Source organism: Lithobates pipiens, unplaced genomic scaffold (assembly GCF_037356315.1).
Source record: "Lithobates pipiens isolate NorthernLeopardFrog02 unplaced genomic scaffold, aLitPip1_a1.2 Scaffold_13, whole genome shotgun sequence".
NCBI classification, from domain to species: Eukaryota; Metazoa; Chordata; class Amphibia; order Anura; family Ranidae; genus Lithobates; species Lithobates pipiens.
In genome coordinates this window covers 75,266,278-75,281,369 of record NW_027507718.1, presented here as the reverse complement: position 1 = coordinate 75,281,369, position 15,092 = coordinate 75,266,278, and the positions used below count along the sequence as shown (strand labels likewise).

The 15,092-nt window shown below is 46.3% G+C and overlaps 1 protein-coding gene across 1 annotated transcript in view; it reads right to left on the bottom strand.

Moving 5' to 3' along the window:
• HAUS6 (HAUS augmin like complex subunit 6) overlaps positions 1-15,092 on the bottom strand; it is a 42,481-nt gene that overhangs the window by 4,497 nt on the left and 22,892 nt on the right. The window contains exons 13-16 of the mRNA XM_077475228.1: positions 14,232-14,292; positions 10,558-10,737; positions 8,249-8,384; positions 4,507-5,523 (exon numbers count right to left, since the gene is read on the bottom strand). Coding sequence (XP_077331354.1) covers positions 4,507-5,523; positions 8,249-8,384; positions 10,558-10,737; positions 14,232-14,292 — 1,394 coding nt within the window. The remainder of the gene's footprint in view (positions 1-4,506; positions 5,524-8,248; positions 8,385-10,557; positions 10,738-14,231; positions 14,293-15,092) is intronic.

Sequence of the window (15,092 nt, the reverse complement as noted above, 5' to 3'; positions counted from 1 at the left end):
TCAACTGACTGTTGAGGGCTAGCATGAAAGTGGAACGAACCATCTCCATAAGAGTCTGTACCATCAAGCTCTCAGATTGCAAGGTTGCAAAAGGTTCAACCGTTTCCTCTGCAGAGGAATAATCAGCTTGTTTTTCCACGTAATCGCCTGAGGGTAATGCCTTATCCTGTGCCCACTGTTCCCTTTGTAAAGGGTTTGAAAGGGGGGGGGGGGGGGAATCTAGCACGCTTCCTATCCATTTGGATAGGAGGATGCAATTAAAGCCGTTAACCTTCATTCTAAGCCTGCATCTTCAGTCATGTATACAGGGGCTGAAGGGTGAGAAGTAGTTGCACCCACCAATAGGTTCCAGTCACTCACCCTGCCTTGACATATCTGTTATCTCCGGAGAGGATGACAGTGTGGAGGCATAACTGGAGTTCCCAGCGCCTAGGGGGGAATTTTACTTGGCAGTAAAGGCTTAATATCTTTATCCATACATCCATACATACCAGCCCCTTAGTTCCCCAATTTGGGGGGGGGGGGGGGGGGGGGAGACACTTTGTTCAATCACGACACCCCCCCCCCCGCGCTACAGGGACACGCTGTTGTAGCTGTACACAGAGCTGCCGATTCATATGAAAAACAAAGTATAGTTGGCCTTTTTACAGTTCCTAAGCGTCTTCCCTTTTTCCTCGCTGCAGGGTACTGCTGAAAAACAGATCCAAACACATCACAGCGGGCAGCATTAGTAAACCTTCAAAGACCGAGTCCCTATAATAGGGGTTCCACTCCTTTGGACCTATAGAGCACCCCTCAGGAGCAACTTTAGGTAATGTAGCATGACCAAAAAGAGTCCTGGTCCCTGGGGTCCAGCCCTCAAAAAGAGGCTTACAGGTAAAACCTCATTCTTCTATGGGAGGCCCAGGTACCATCCTGTGGCCTCAGTGGCTTGGATGGATCCGGTGTATTTGATGTAAGGAAGCATAAAACACTAGGGAATTTGTTTTACAATTCTTTTGCCCTATATACAGGGGGATAAGCGGGATTTTTGGCTTGTTTTGAATTTTTGTACTTTGCTCTTTTAACCACTTAAGCCCAGGACCATTTTGCTGGCCGAAGACCAGAGCCCTTTTTGAAATTCCACACTGCGTCGCTTTAACGGACAATTGCGTGGTTGTGCGACGTAGCTCCCTAACAAAATTGAAGTTCTACTCCACCCCCCAGAAATTTTTTTGCAATAAGCGATTGGTTATAGCATTTACAAAATGGGGGATAATTTTATGGCATTTTTATTAAATTTTTTACTAGTAATGGTGGCAATCAGCGATTTTTATCAAGACTGCAACATTATGGTGGACAGACATTTTTGGGACCATTGTCATTTATACAGCAATCAGTGCTATACAAATCCACAGATTCCTGTGTAAATTACATTGGCAGTGAAGGGGTTAACCATGTTGTAGGGGTTAAGCGTGTCCCGGGGAGTGATTCTAACTGGGGGGGCGTAGCTACGTGTGGCATGTAACTGATCACAGGGAGCAAAGGTCAGTGACACTGTCACTAGGCAGAACGGGGAGATGCTTTTTCTCTTGCTCATTTACATTAGGATCTCGGATCTCCCAGTTCTTCCTCTCCACGAGACGTTCGTGGGTATCCTCGCGGACAAAGACCGCGGGACCCGCAATTCGACTCAGCTTTCTGCACGTGCAGACCGGTTCTTAAAAAAGGCAAGGTACTGATACGTTAGTTTGCCTGTACGTGCCATTCTGCTGCAGTATCTGCGTGAGGCAGTCGGCAAGCGGTTAAGCAATAAATTAAATTGTAGTTAACTTTAGGGTGTGTATAAAGATCTCTCCATTTTTTATATTCTTGACTTCGTGTCATTATTGATTACACCCCCGATATGCTAGTAGTACTCATGAATATTTTGTATATGAACTTAGGCAGGAATCCCATCTCTCCCTGTACAGAGGAGCCCCAAACCTAATTTTCTGAGGTCCCCTGCTGGCACGCCTGGCTCCTCATGCCTTCTGAGCCCAATTGATAAAAAGCCACTAAATGCAAAAACAAGACAGCATATTAGTGCCCATATTGTCCTAAGATTTTGGATCGTTTAGATAATTCTTTATTATTAACAAGTTAAGCCAGTGTTTACGTCTGGATGTTTGCTCGTTTAGTGTAAGCCAACATTATCTTTTTAATATGGGTGGGGTGAAGGGTATGTTTGTTTTTTTGAATATCTATACTGTATTTTATTTAACCACTTCAGCCCTGGAATGTTTTACCCTCTTAATGACCAGGCAATTTTTTGCGATTCGGCACTGCATTATTTGCCAAATGCATGTGGCGCTGTATAAAGTTGATGTCCTCTCCAGCCCACCACAAACGCTTTCTTTGGGTGGCATTTGATCACCTGTTATTTTTTGCACTATAAACACATGAAAAAAAAATAAGTGCAAAATCAAATTGATGAAGAAATGTGATTTTTTTTTTTAAGGGCTGCCCTGCCGCAGTAAATGCTTGCAGGGCGGTCTTTAAGTGGTTAAAGACTCAGAAGCCACATGAATTTTAGGCAGCCACTGCGTCAAGGTGCCTAGGTTGCGACCAATTCTGGCTAAATGAAAAGTATTTTGGGTTACAATGACCGCATTCATAATATGGGTTGGCATATAAATTTAGGACTTTATGACCAGGCAACAGATGCAAACTGACCATGCAGAGATCAGCTTGGAGCTACAAAGAAAAGGTGACCAACAGACTTAACCAGGTACGTTGAACAGAAGTACATGACAATTACAGACTTAAGATCTCTAAAATACACCTGTAAACATACAAAGAAAATGGGGGGGGGGTACTCGCCATAAATTACCTGTCACCAAGTCTATTGACCAACAGTCTCCATATTCTTGACCTTAGGGTTATACCGCACTTAACAGGAGTAGGGCATTAGAAGAAAAAAAAATTTAAAGAGCAGAAAGAAAAGAAAAGCTGAGCACTGCCTATGGGCAGCCCCAGCAGGTAGTAAACTCCTTCTCCGCTAAATGCAACTCAGTCACAATGCAGTACTATCTAAGAAAATGGAGGGGTGGGTGCCATGTAAGTCAATGAACTCAGAGAAAGATTTTACGGCAACATTGACACAGCCTTTTCATAATTCTTTAGCAGAGGGATGTCCCAAAGCAGTGTGTCACCGATTGCCCTAGTAGAGTGTGCCTTAATGGGGACGTGAGGAATCCAACCCTTAATGGTGTAAAACTGGACCACATCCAGGGAGTGCCACACAATCTGCTTAGGATGTGAAGGGTGTAAACAAGGCAGGGCAATGTCCTCATACAGCTAGAAAAAAAATTGGACACATCTTCCGTAGGAAGGAGTGATATGGACAGAGAAACGCTGCATCTTTGTCAAAACCCCCAAGGGGGACTCACAAGGCCGCCAGCTCCGGCACACAGCATGCAGAAGTGATAGAAACTAAAATGGTGAGAGCAAGCAAGGGAATAGCCCTAAGAGCCACATGTTATACTCCTTGAATTAACCAATTGCCACCCACCCACTGTCAAATGACCGCAGGCTGGTGTGGCTCTCGTTCTGGGCGTCCGCCCAGAATGGGTCTGCAGCAATCAAGCCGGCGCCGTGTTGCTAGGACACGGTGTGACCCCCCCATCTCTGTAAAGATGCCAATCACAGCCGGTCACATGTAAACACGGAGATGCAGGTAATCTGCGCTCATCTCATACTGACAGTGTGAGGGGAGGAGAGCCAATCAGCAGCATCTCCTCACAGGAGGACATCTAGGAAAGTAATCAGGGCACCGATATTCAGTGTCCCGATTACAATAAAGCTCCCACCAGTGCCAGCAGTGTACGCTCACCAGTACCCATTAGTAATGCCAGTCAGTGCCGGCCCACCAGTGCCCATAAATACGGCATACTCATGCCGCCTCATCAGTGCAGGGGAAAAAATTACTTGTTTACAAAATGTAAATGTACTTACAAACTAAGAAAACCTTTTTGAAAAAACTTTTTTTTAGGAATATGAGGAAAAGAAAAAAAACCCACAGGTGATTAAACACCACCAAAAAAAATCCCTATTTGTGCGAAGAGAATGATAAAAAAAATTCACATGGTTACAGAAGCATGACCGCACAGTCAAAGTGTGAGCGCTGAAAGCTGAAAAATGGCCTGGGCAGGAAGGGAGGTGTAAGTGCCCTGTATCGTAGTTGAAGTAAGCACCAAAGGAGTGAGCGGGCAGAGGTCAATGATATGAAGAGGCTGCATTGGTCAATGAACGAAAAAAAGAAATAATTAGGGAAATATACACTTTAATGTGTTATTTGCTATACATTAGAAATTTGCTCTGCAGTTCCATGATCACTATAACTGCAGAAGGCAATGACAGAAAAACTTTAGGGGTATGGCAATTCACAGAAAAGTTTCAAATATGGCATGCTTCGTCCTACACAAAAACATAAATTTGTACCAAAAAATCCTGCCAATACCTGAGTATAGCAGCAATAAAGATTACCTCGTGATTCAAACACATCTGGGAAATCTTCCGTGGTCCTGGCACGTACATTATCTTCACATGGAGAAAAAGAGATGAGCTGCGGAAGGGACAGCTTTCTGTTTCTGGGTGATGGAGTGTTTAGATAGTCCAAATCCAATGTTAATACTTTATCTAAGGGGCTGAACACACCAAGAGTCTCTGTTGGAAGGCTGGATTCAGATTTTTGCTTCGCAACCATGCTTAATGGAGTGTGCACTACACTTTGTGTTTCCTCGGTTAAAGACGTAAAAAAGCTCCTTTTTAGAGCTTCATATCTAGTACGTATAGAATTTATGTCCATTTTACGCTCCATAGGTTCCCAGCCACCCTCTCTACTATCTGAGGGGAGCTCACTACTTTCTACTCTGGTGCTGTATCTATCCACCTCCGGAGTCTGTGCACTAGTTGTGCTGGCAAGACTCAGGTTTCCATCTCCTTCTGGGATAGTTTCTTGTAGTATGCCAAACTGGATCACATCGTGGCTCTCTGAACTGATGCTTAAGTCCATTGCTTTTGAAGAGTTCCATGAAAGAGTGGAATGTGCAGAAGCAATTTCTTGGGTAGGGGCAGGTATAATCATTGTGCTGTCTTTCAATTTATCACCTGGCTGGTCGTCAAAAATAAAAGTATGATTGTGATCTCCAATTGCAGACTGCAACAACTGCACTTTCACAGATTCCTTTAATGGAATACATTTGTCTTGCTCAGACCATTTCATTTCACTAGCCAAAGAGGGTGTCAAGTTCTGACTTAAGGCTGTTTTTTCATGAGGGTCTGGTTTTCCAGTGCTCATAGTCATCCTTTGATCTGGAGATTCATTATGCTCAGATAAATGAGAAGCAGACAGGAAGCAAGCCATGCTCAGATCCACCAGGCTGCAGTGAGCAGACTCTTGCTCTACAGGAGATTCTACACATTGCTCTTCCACTGGACTGGATACATTGCAAAATTCTTCATTTTGGATGGCTTTTCGCCAGGATGTTCGAATATCTGAAACTGTACAAGAAAACGCTTACTATACAAACAAAGAATCGGTCGCTCACCTGCATCCAGTAATGCATGGTTAAGAAAAATCTATAAAAACAAAAACTGCAAGGTGGAAAATTAATTGGCATAACACTGTACGCAAGCAGCTTGTAAATATGATAGCCGCCACTGGAGATCACTCCATCCACAGCATTTAACAAAAGATGAGGGAATCAACCACAATCTTATTGTCTGGACATTCATTCAATTCCATTGTTGTCTGGACCAGCCTCAACCGGGGTGCCGCATCACGGTAGAGAAAGGCTGTAATATGAGGTCACCAGCCAAACTGTACAGTGGCACTGGGAAGGGAGCTTGGCCAGCCTCAGCAAAGTGAAAGCAAAAAGGGGGTGGAGTGTGCTGCTCTCTGTCTCCCCTAATAGTGCAGTACCTGGCTGTGCGAGTAAAGGTACTGTACTAGAAATTTTTAAAGGCCTTTTTTGCATGTACGTACATCTGCCCTTTAATCCTGATCCCCTATTCCTGTACTATCAGAACTGCTTTTTTAGGGCTTGTTTGTAATACCGTGTTTCCCCGATAGTAAGACGTATCGGGAGTTTCAGAGGGGTCGGCTAATATAAGCCGTACCCCGAAAGTAAGACATATGTCTTACTTTCGGGGAAACACGGGGGTATTGCCGCCTCCAGTGGCGTACTAAGAGTGGGGCGGGGGGTGCGGGCCGCACCGGGTGGCACACCCTGGGGGGGGGGGGGGGGGGGGGTGCCAAGCCAGCGCCCTCCCCCTCCGACTAAAGAGACCGCGCTGTTCTGATCAGTCTCGGGCAGCGGCTGTCACTCACAGCCGAGCAGAGTGAAACCACCTCCCCCTCCTCTTGTATGGCTACACAGTGCTGTCCATGAAGGAGGAGGGGGTGGTGGCTTCACTGAAGCCGCCTCCCCCTCCATTACACAGCACTGTGTAGCCATACAAGAGGGGGAGGTGGCTTCACTCTGCTCGGCTGTGAGTGACAGCCGCTGCCCGACGCAACCACAGAGAAGGGGATTATTGCGCCAGGTCCCGGATCACTGCCGACAGGTGTCACTGGCTCTGTGTCCTCCCGGTACAGGTCAGTGCTGGTCATACAGAGAGAGACCAAGGAGGGGGAGGGGGAGGGGGGTGTGAAGAGATTCTCTGCAGCTCTTATGTAACCGCAAGATGCAGCTGAGGAGGACTACAAGTCCCAACATACCGGGCTGTGTGGGCTTACAGTTCTCCTCTGCTGAGCATAGCAGCTTTGTATGCTTGGACTTGTAGTCCTCCATAGTGCAGCCTTGCATGCTGGGACTTGTAGGCCTCCTCTGTAGTACAGTGCAGCCTTGCATGCTGGGACTTGTAGGCCTCTGTAATGCAGTGCAGCCTTGCTTGCTGGGACTTGTAGTCCTCTTCTGTAGCGCAGTGCAGCTCTGCATGCTGGGATTTTTTTCCAATATAAGACATACCCCGAAAGACATAGTGGGGCTTTTGGGGATAAAAAGAAAGTAAGACACTGTCTTACTTTCGGGGAAACACGGTAGCAGCAAGGACTGCTGCTCCAATAAAAAGCAACCCATGCTCAGGTTGCTTTTCAGGAGGCATTTGACAGGCAATAAAGAGGCACTAGGTTGCCTGCTCACCACCTGCGTTTTAACCCCGTAACTGCAGCATCACCACTCAACTATTCAATACACAGTTGCGGGGTGGTTGCAGTGCACCCCATTCACCCTGGATATACCCCCAGCTGCTGCCTCTAAAAAAGGTAAAGGGGGAGCAGTTGAGGCTGGTAAAAACAGTTCAACCATGTGGTTCTACTGCCCCTCCAACCTCACATGTGAGCAATCCCTTGGTTCACAGGTTTGTGTGGATGCATGCTGCATGTAGGGCAGTCCATTCATTTGAATGGGCTGCCCCACACACCCCGTTCCACAGTAATGGGAACCAAGCCTTAGACAGGGGTGCCTCAGGACTGAAACTATTTTAAAGGGCGCCCTGACTGGGGAAAAGAAAAGGTTGAGAAACACTAGTCTTCCCCTGCAAAGTAAAAGCATAATGGGCTAGTATGTGTCGCATACTGGACCATTATGTGCCACTTACCTGCAAACGAAGCCCGCGATTTCCCCACTGGGGGGGGGGGGGGGGGGCATCATCCCCCTTCCTTCTAAAGCCACAGACTCCGGCTCTGATGTGTCGAAATCGCGGGACATCCCTCCGGTGCAGGAGCAGATTGTTGCGGCATGGGCCCTATAGAAAACAGCACGCTCGTGCCCTTTCTAAAGTGCGCATGCACCGATGACGTCGGTGCAAGTGTACATAGTAAATATCTCCTAAACCGTGCAGGAAAAGTGGTCTGTAAAGGGTTTACAACCACATTAAAATAAAATATGAACAATGACGAGTGCAACATGTTCTGGAGGACTTTACATAATATACATTACTATTATAGTTTAGGAGTAGTTACACATTACTCAAAGTACTGTATAAACAAGGTTGTTTCCATATAGCTTATGTCAACCTTCAAAATCTAAGCTGTGGGCGACTATACAACATAATGCATTTGGTAGATTGTTTTTTGTTTCCAATAAATAACTTTCCTAACTAGTTGTAAAAATGTTTATTCTCCGATATTTTTCTAGGCACAAGGTTTCACTATATAGGATTAATTTGAAGACTATGGCAGTCTGTACAGAAATGATTCAATAATCTATAAAAATTAGCTTACTCAAATTCTCTGGAGTGCGAGGAATCTCTTTTCTAGATAAGAAAGGATCAGAGGACAGCATGCCAAGCAAGTCATCAAGCTCCATTCCACGTCCCGACTGGTATTTTGGAGTTTCATTAACTATGTAATCAGCAACCTGAGGAAAAAGTTATTACAAAAAACATTAAAACCGGCATACTGCCACCATAAGCAGGCCTGCGCATTTTATCAAAAGTGGGTTTTGGTAAATATCTTTCACTTTGCGCATTTAGAGCCGCAGATACCTTCCCTATGACAGGTCCAAGGCTTGTGACTAAATGTTTAGCACTTTTACCTAGTAGCACTAGGTCCTTTGTTCGAATTCTAACCACATAATTACCTGGAGTGCAGAGGGGAAACCGGAATACCCAGGAGGAAACCCATGCAGAGATATACTGCTAGCTTAATTGGCTCCCGTCTAAATTGGCCCCGATATGTGTATATATGAATTTTAGTTAGGGACCTTAGACTGTAAGCTGACACCACCCTTAGGAATAAAGAGGTTCCTGAGCCCAATACTACTTTATTCTTGTGAAGATTGCCTCCTTACAAGAGTGCTGCTAACGCAGAGACGAGTCTGACCTTGGTGTGAGCCACCAAGGTCATCTTGCAGGAGAAAACATCCAAGGGTAGTTCCCTGAGGGTTTTAAAGAGTGGTTCCTGCAGGGCATAGAGAACCAGATTGAGATTCCAAGAAAACGCAGGGTGCTGTAAAGGTAGTTTGATACAAGAAACACCTTAAAAATGGTCTTTACAAGGGGAACCAAAAACAATCTTTTGAAAAAGAATGAACAAGGCTGAAAATTGTCCCTTAAGATCAAATTCTGGTCAAGCCCCAATTGCAGAAGGCCATAAGGCAAGAGCAATCTCTGGGAGTAAAGTTCCCGTGTTCAAATCAGGCAAAGGATGATTTCCAGGTACAATAGTAGATCTTTCTGGAAGGGTCTCTCTGCATTTTAGCAACATGGGAATTACAGACTCGGCGATCCTTTTGTCTCTCAAGTCGTGGACTTTAAGAGCCATGCTGTTAAAAGCCAGTGACAGAAAAGCTGGATGAAACAGGGGGCCTTGGGATAGCAAGACTGACCTGTTGGAAGCAGCCAAGGGCAGTCTCCTAGAAGTCCAAGTAACAATGTGTACCAGGTCAATTTGGTGCAATGAGAATCACTGGTTTTCTCTTGCTCTCTGCTTGGGCTCCAGAAAGAATCTCAACAGCCCTGGTGGATTCCATGCAAAATTTCTGGGCCCCAACGAGGCCCCCTTATGATTTGGCAACTGAAAAGGTTGAAATAGAACCCCTAGAACAGCTCTGCCATAGATACAGGGACATCAATGCCCTGCGCCAGAGGACCAACTAGGGCAGCATGGAGATCTGCCAAGCTGTGAATCGACAGACAGGTTGGAATTAACCAAAAAGGGGACTGGGCACAAAAAAAAAAAAAAAAAAAAAAAACACTAACCAACTTGTAGCCCCTAAAAATAACCTGCACCCAAATGTTAAGAGCCCCCTCTCCCTCCCCCACATTGAAAAATGGGGGATCTACTAATGCTGAAGAGGTTTCTGGAGGGTTTGGACTGGGTGCCAGACTGCATCTGGAATTTGAGGCAGATGCTGTGGAGTAAAAAGGACTAGTTTGGGCCTCTGTCAATTTGTGAGTCTTCCAATGTTAAGCCCTAGGCTGTTATTGCTGAGAAAGTTGGGTACTCCATCTACCAGGGTCATCTTTTATAATGACATTCAGGGTAGCTTCGAAGAGGCGCTGCCCCTCAAATGGTAGGTGAAGTGCTTTTTCCTGGCAGGATCCACAACCCAACATTTTAGCTATAGTCCTCATTCACCGACAAGAGACCCATAAAAATGGCAGATGAGGTGAAAGTTGGCTGGGAGCTGACAGATTAGGGTCACAGCTAAGAAAGTTTGCAGTCCATGGCCTGCCAGAGAGAACAGTTCAAGAAAGGTGCCTCCAGCTAACGGTAGTACAGCGATCTACGGTGCCGAGCTGTGGTGTTCGACAGAGGTAGCTACCAGGGTTCTCAGCTCACGTGGCACAGTAGGAAGTAAATCTTCCTATAACACTATAAATACATTGGAGGCATTCTGGGAGTAAAAGGGCTTATGCCAAGCCACAATTTTGTTTGCCAGTGTTCAATCATACAGCAGGCAACAATATAACCCAACAGTCGCTTTATTCCTGTGTTTCTCAATGGGCAAGAAAGATGTTTAGCTATAGTGACGAATTGCTTTTGTGCAAACACTTTACAACACATTTAATAAAAAAAGGTCCACAAACCTGCTGTGCAAGCTGCAGGCGTGCTGCACTCATGGGATCCTGTTTACAAGGTGTTGGGGTATGTGCCAGTTTGTTACTTGGTGTAGGTTTCCAAGTCACATCGGACCTTCTCTTATGCAAAGAATTTGGCGTCCTTTGCAAAAACCTCTCCTTAATGGCAGATGATGGTGTTCGAAAATCCTAAAAGGTGGATACAAAAGTGTAAATTAGTGGTGGGTCTGTTTTGTCACGTCTATCAGCACCATGCCTTTGAGTATTGGAGTTTAATAACGATAAAAAAAAAAAAAAAAAAAAAAATTATATGCATAAGCTCTGGAAGACACTTTGAAAAGTGCCATATACACGCTTTCATCTGACTTGACTGAGGTTTCAACGGGAGTTTAAGTGGTTCATTAATACATTTTAAATTAGAGAATATAATAGATATAGATGTCTATATCTCTATACACACCCCACACCAAAAACACATTTGCAAGCAATTAAACTTCTAATGCCGCGTACACATGATCAGAAATTCCGCCAGCAAAAGTCCAATGAGAGCTTTTGGTCGGAAAATGCAACAGTGTGTATGCTCCATCGGAGTTTTGCTGGCGGAATCCCTGCAGTCCAAGACTTTTGGGTGGACAAATTCATCCCCTCGTTGAGGAACCAGGAGGAAGAACTCCCAAAGCGACATCCAGCTCCTCGACAATGGGGGGGGGGGGGGGGATTGGGGGGAAGAGCGATAAGACCAGCAAGACAAAGAAAAACCCTGTTCCAGCCACTTCCTTCGAAGACCCCAAGAACGCCGCTGCCTCAACCTCCACTTCCTCCGTGGCCAGCGCCAGCCAACCAAGACCAGCCAGGCCATACCTGCCTGCAGACTTGGATGAAGCAGACAGTCGTGCAGCAGCTGATGGAGGTGGATGGAAGAGTCCCAGATATGACCCCGGAGATCTTCGGAAAGAAGATGATCTTGGAGCAGGGGTTCAGCAAAGCGGAGACGCTTTCCATGCAGACCTTCACAAGAGGTACTTTATAACTTGTCCTTTCAGGTCTGTAGAAGATACTGGGAGATGAAGACCAGTGGCCCCGAATCCCCTTTCCGCAAGTTCGTTGCAAACTGTCCCACAACACGGGGCAAAAAGCAGGTGACGGTGGCCATGAGAAACCCCCATACCCAAGAAAAGGACATATCCACCTACCTTCAGGAGGTTCTGCACCTTGGTAAAGGACCCAGACTGAATCCTCTATGCCAACGGCTTCTGGATAGGCAAGTGGTCTGTGCTTTGCAAACTTAGGAAAGACCATTCAGGGGACCTCCAGCACCTGCAGCCATGTTTCTCCCTGGGATCATCCGAAGGAATTCTTTTCTACCCCAGGATACCCCACAACTGATGTGGCCATCCTGGACATATGGTTAAGGATTGTACAGAACTTGTTTGCAGGTTCTGTTGGGTTTCAGGCCACAAGACCAAGGACTGTCCAAGGTCCAAAGCCTGCAACCTCTGCGGATTGGCAGAGCACGTCTTCAAACACTACCCCAAGAGGACCCGGACCTATGCTTGAACCCTGATCCAGGGTAAGCCATCCTCCAGCACCGAGAGGTAGCCACCAGAAAACAAGCCAAAGGGGCCTCAAAAGGCCACAGGCAAGTCCACTCCCATTCCCCTGCTCCTCCCCTCCCCCTATGCAAGAGGAGACCTTCCCCCAGACCTGTCCTCCCTCCCTGGAGGACTTTCCCCACCCTCCCACCTCCACCAGTAGCCCAACAGGAAGCCGGAAACAGAAGCCAGAGAGAGCCCAAGAGCAGAGGACCCAGATGCCTCCAAACGGCTCAATGGGGTCCAGCGCGACAGCAATGGACCAGAGCCAGAGTAGTGGAGGACCTTGAGCCTGCAGAAGAAGAGGAGATCATGGCTGACACCGTGCCCAACTCAATCCTCAGCCAGATGATAGACAATGTCCTGGTGGTGCAGGCCCTAATCCAGAACACAGGACAGGCAACTGAGGCAATCAAAGTCACACGACCCCCCCCCCCCCCCCCCAAATTCGATCCCTTGCTGATTAGACCTCATACTCTCTCATTACGGCTGAGCTCACCATCTTTCCCATCAATGTAAGAAGTATTAGGAATCCATCTAGAAGGCAAGCAGTGCTGACCTCTTTCTACTCAGCAGAGTGATGTCTACATGCTTCAGAAGTGCGCTCATCCTTCCTTGAGGTACACTCATCTGATCTCCCAGTGGACCCTCCTACTGGTCTGGGGGTGGCATCTGTAAAACCGCAGGGGTAGCCGCTTCCCGGTTGACTATCCGTGAGCCAATCTGTTGCAGTCTTTTGGTCAAACAGCTTGTGGGTGGGAGAGCCAATTCGGCTCATCAATGTGTACGACGCCCCCCCAGATAAGAATGGAACTTTTCCAGACCCTGCGGACCCAACTCGTCACCACAAGAACAGTAGTGATTTAACTGTCCAATCGAGGAGGACAGGCGCAGCTCCAGCATGAATGCCAAACTTGATGCTACTTCTAGGCTGCTCAGGGAGATCATCTCAGAGGCTTCCTTGCAGGACACCTTGGGATCCATAGGGAAAGGCTCTGTGAACTATTCATGGTGTCGACACAACAGATCTGTGCATTTCAGAATAGACTGTGCTCACTTCAAGGACAGTCAAGCATCATGAGTTCTCCATGATCCCCTGCTTTTTCTGACCACAGGGTGACCTGGGCGAGGGCTTTGCCTGCAGACCAGGTTCCTAGAACCTGAATAGTACCCTGCTGGAAAATGAGGAATTGATGGGGGAACTCTGGGAGCCCTATGCCACCTGGATGGAGGAAAAGATTCTTCAGAAAGGTAAGTGATTGGTGGGAATTTGTATAAGTTAAGCAGCGCAGCTTCTTTCAGGCAAGGGGATGCCAGCAAGTGTGTGCCAGGAAGAGGGAACTCAGGAGACTGCAACTGACCATCGCTGTGGCTGGGACTTTAGGCAGGACCTGGAGGACACCAAGAAGAGAATGAAAGGGCACTTTGAGAAAAAATCCAGGCACATCATCTTCCGTGCCAAGGTGGAGAATCTTGAGAAAGGTGAGAAGTGTAATTCTTTCAGGAAACATCCTTGTCAGAGCTGCATGACAAGACTGGAAAACTACAAAAAGGGGACGGAGTCTGATACAAGTGCTCAGAGACTACTACACAAACCTCTACTCCCCCGAAAGAAAAAACGGACATGAATGTGGCTGACAGGTTCCTGTCAGGTATCCCTAACCCAATTGATCCTGCGGGTTCAAGTGCTCACTCTACATGGACAATGTGCCGATCAGCGCTCCATCGACACACTCGTCCAGACCTGTGAGGACTTCAGCCAAGCTTCAGGGGCAAAGGTCAACTGCAGGAAGTCAGAAGTCATGCTCTTCGGAAAGTGTTTCCTGCCTTCTTCTGCACCAATTCCTTTCAGCATCAAAGCGGACGTCATCAAAATCCTTGGAGTGATTTGGAGCGGAGGGCATAGCCCTAAAGTCCTGGGAGGAAAGACTGGCCAAGATGAGACAAAAGTTTGGACTTTGGAGCCTCAGAGAACTTGCCATCGAAGGGAAAACACTGGTACTCCGCAGTGAGATTCTCCCTGTGTTGCAGTACCTCGCCCAACTACTTAAGAAAAACTAACAATTTATTGAAGTGTTATTAATGTCTTACCATCTCATTTAAGGACATTCTGCGATGGGGAGGAGTCATTTTCTGACCTGGTAATGACGTCCTGTAACAAATAGATTTAAGAAAAATTGACAGCACAGAAAACCCACGTTACTTGCTTCTGCGGCTCCTTCATTACAGTCTCTTAATTGTAAAGGTTAACAACATTTCAGAAACTGCACTAGATTCAGATTTTATTCCCCAATTCCTAGATTTAGGGAAAGAAAAAAAAATAAAAATAAATTTTTTTTTTTTTTTAAACGTGTTTAGGACAAAAACGTGGGCAGCCTAGACCTTATTTCACCTTACCATCAGGGAAATTTGAGGTTTTTAATTTAGTGAAAGACTGCAATGAGTCTATTGCAGGGGTATGCAACCTGGGGCCCTCCAGCTGTTGTGGAACTATATTTCCCATGAGGAATTGCAAGGCTGGCAGTTACAATAACTCCCAGAGGCATGATGGGACTTTTAGTTCTGCAATAGCTGGAGGGCCCCAGGTTGTCTACCCTTGGTCTATTGTTCGACATACCCTGGCTGGCTTAGTGTGAGATAAAGGACGACCAGGACGAACAGAGCCTGCATATTTGAAGAATATGTTGCCCCATATACACAGGAAAAATTTTTCAAGTTTTGATTCCTGAAAAACGTAGTGAAATACTCCTTCAGACTGAACACATTTCAAAACAGCCTATCAAAAATCTTTGCGAAATATGAAAACATATTGCCTTTAATCACATAAGGTTTATGGCATGTTGTATGACTTAAACAGGGCTAAGTGTTTTGCCGCCGACTTTCATTTGTACTCAGTGTTTGGTGCCATCTTGCTCCATTGTCCAATAGACAATTCCAGTTTCCCCAATACAG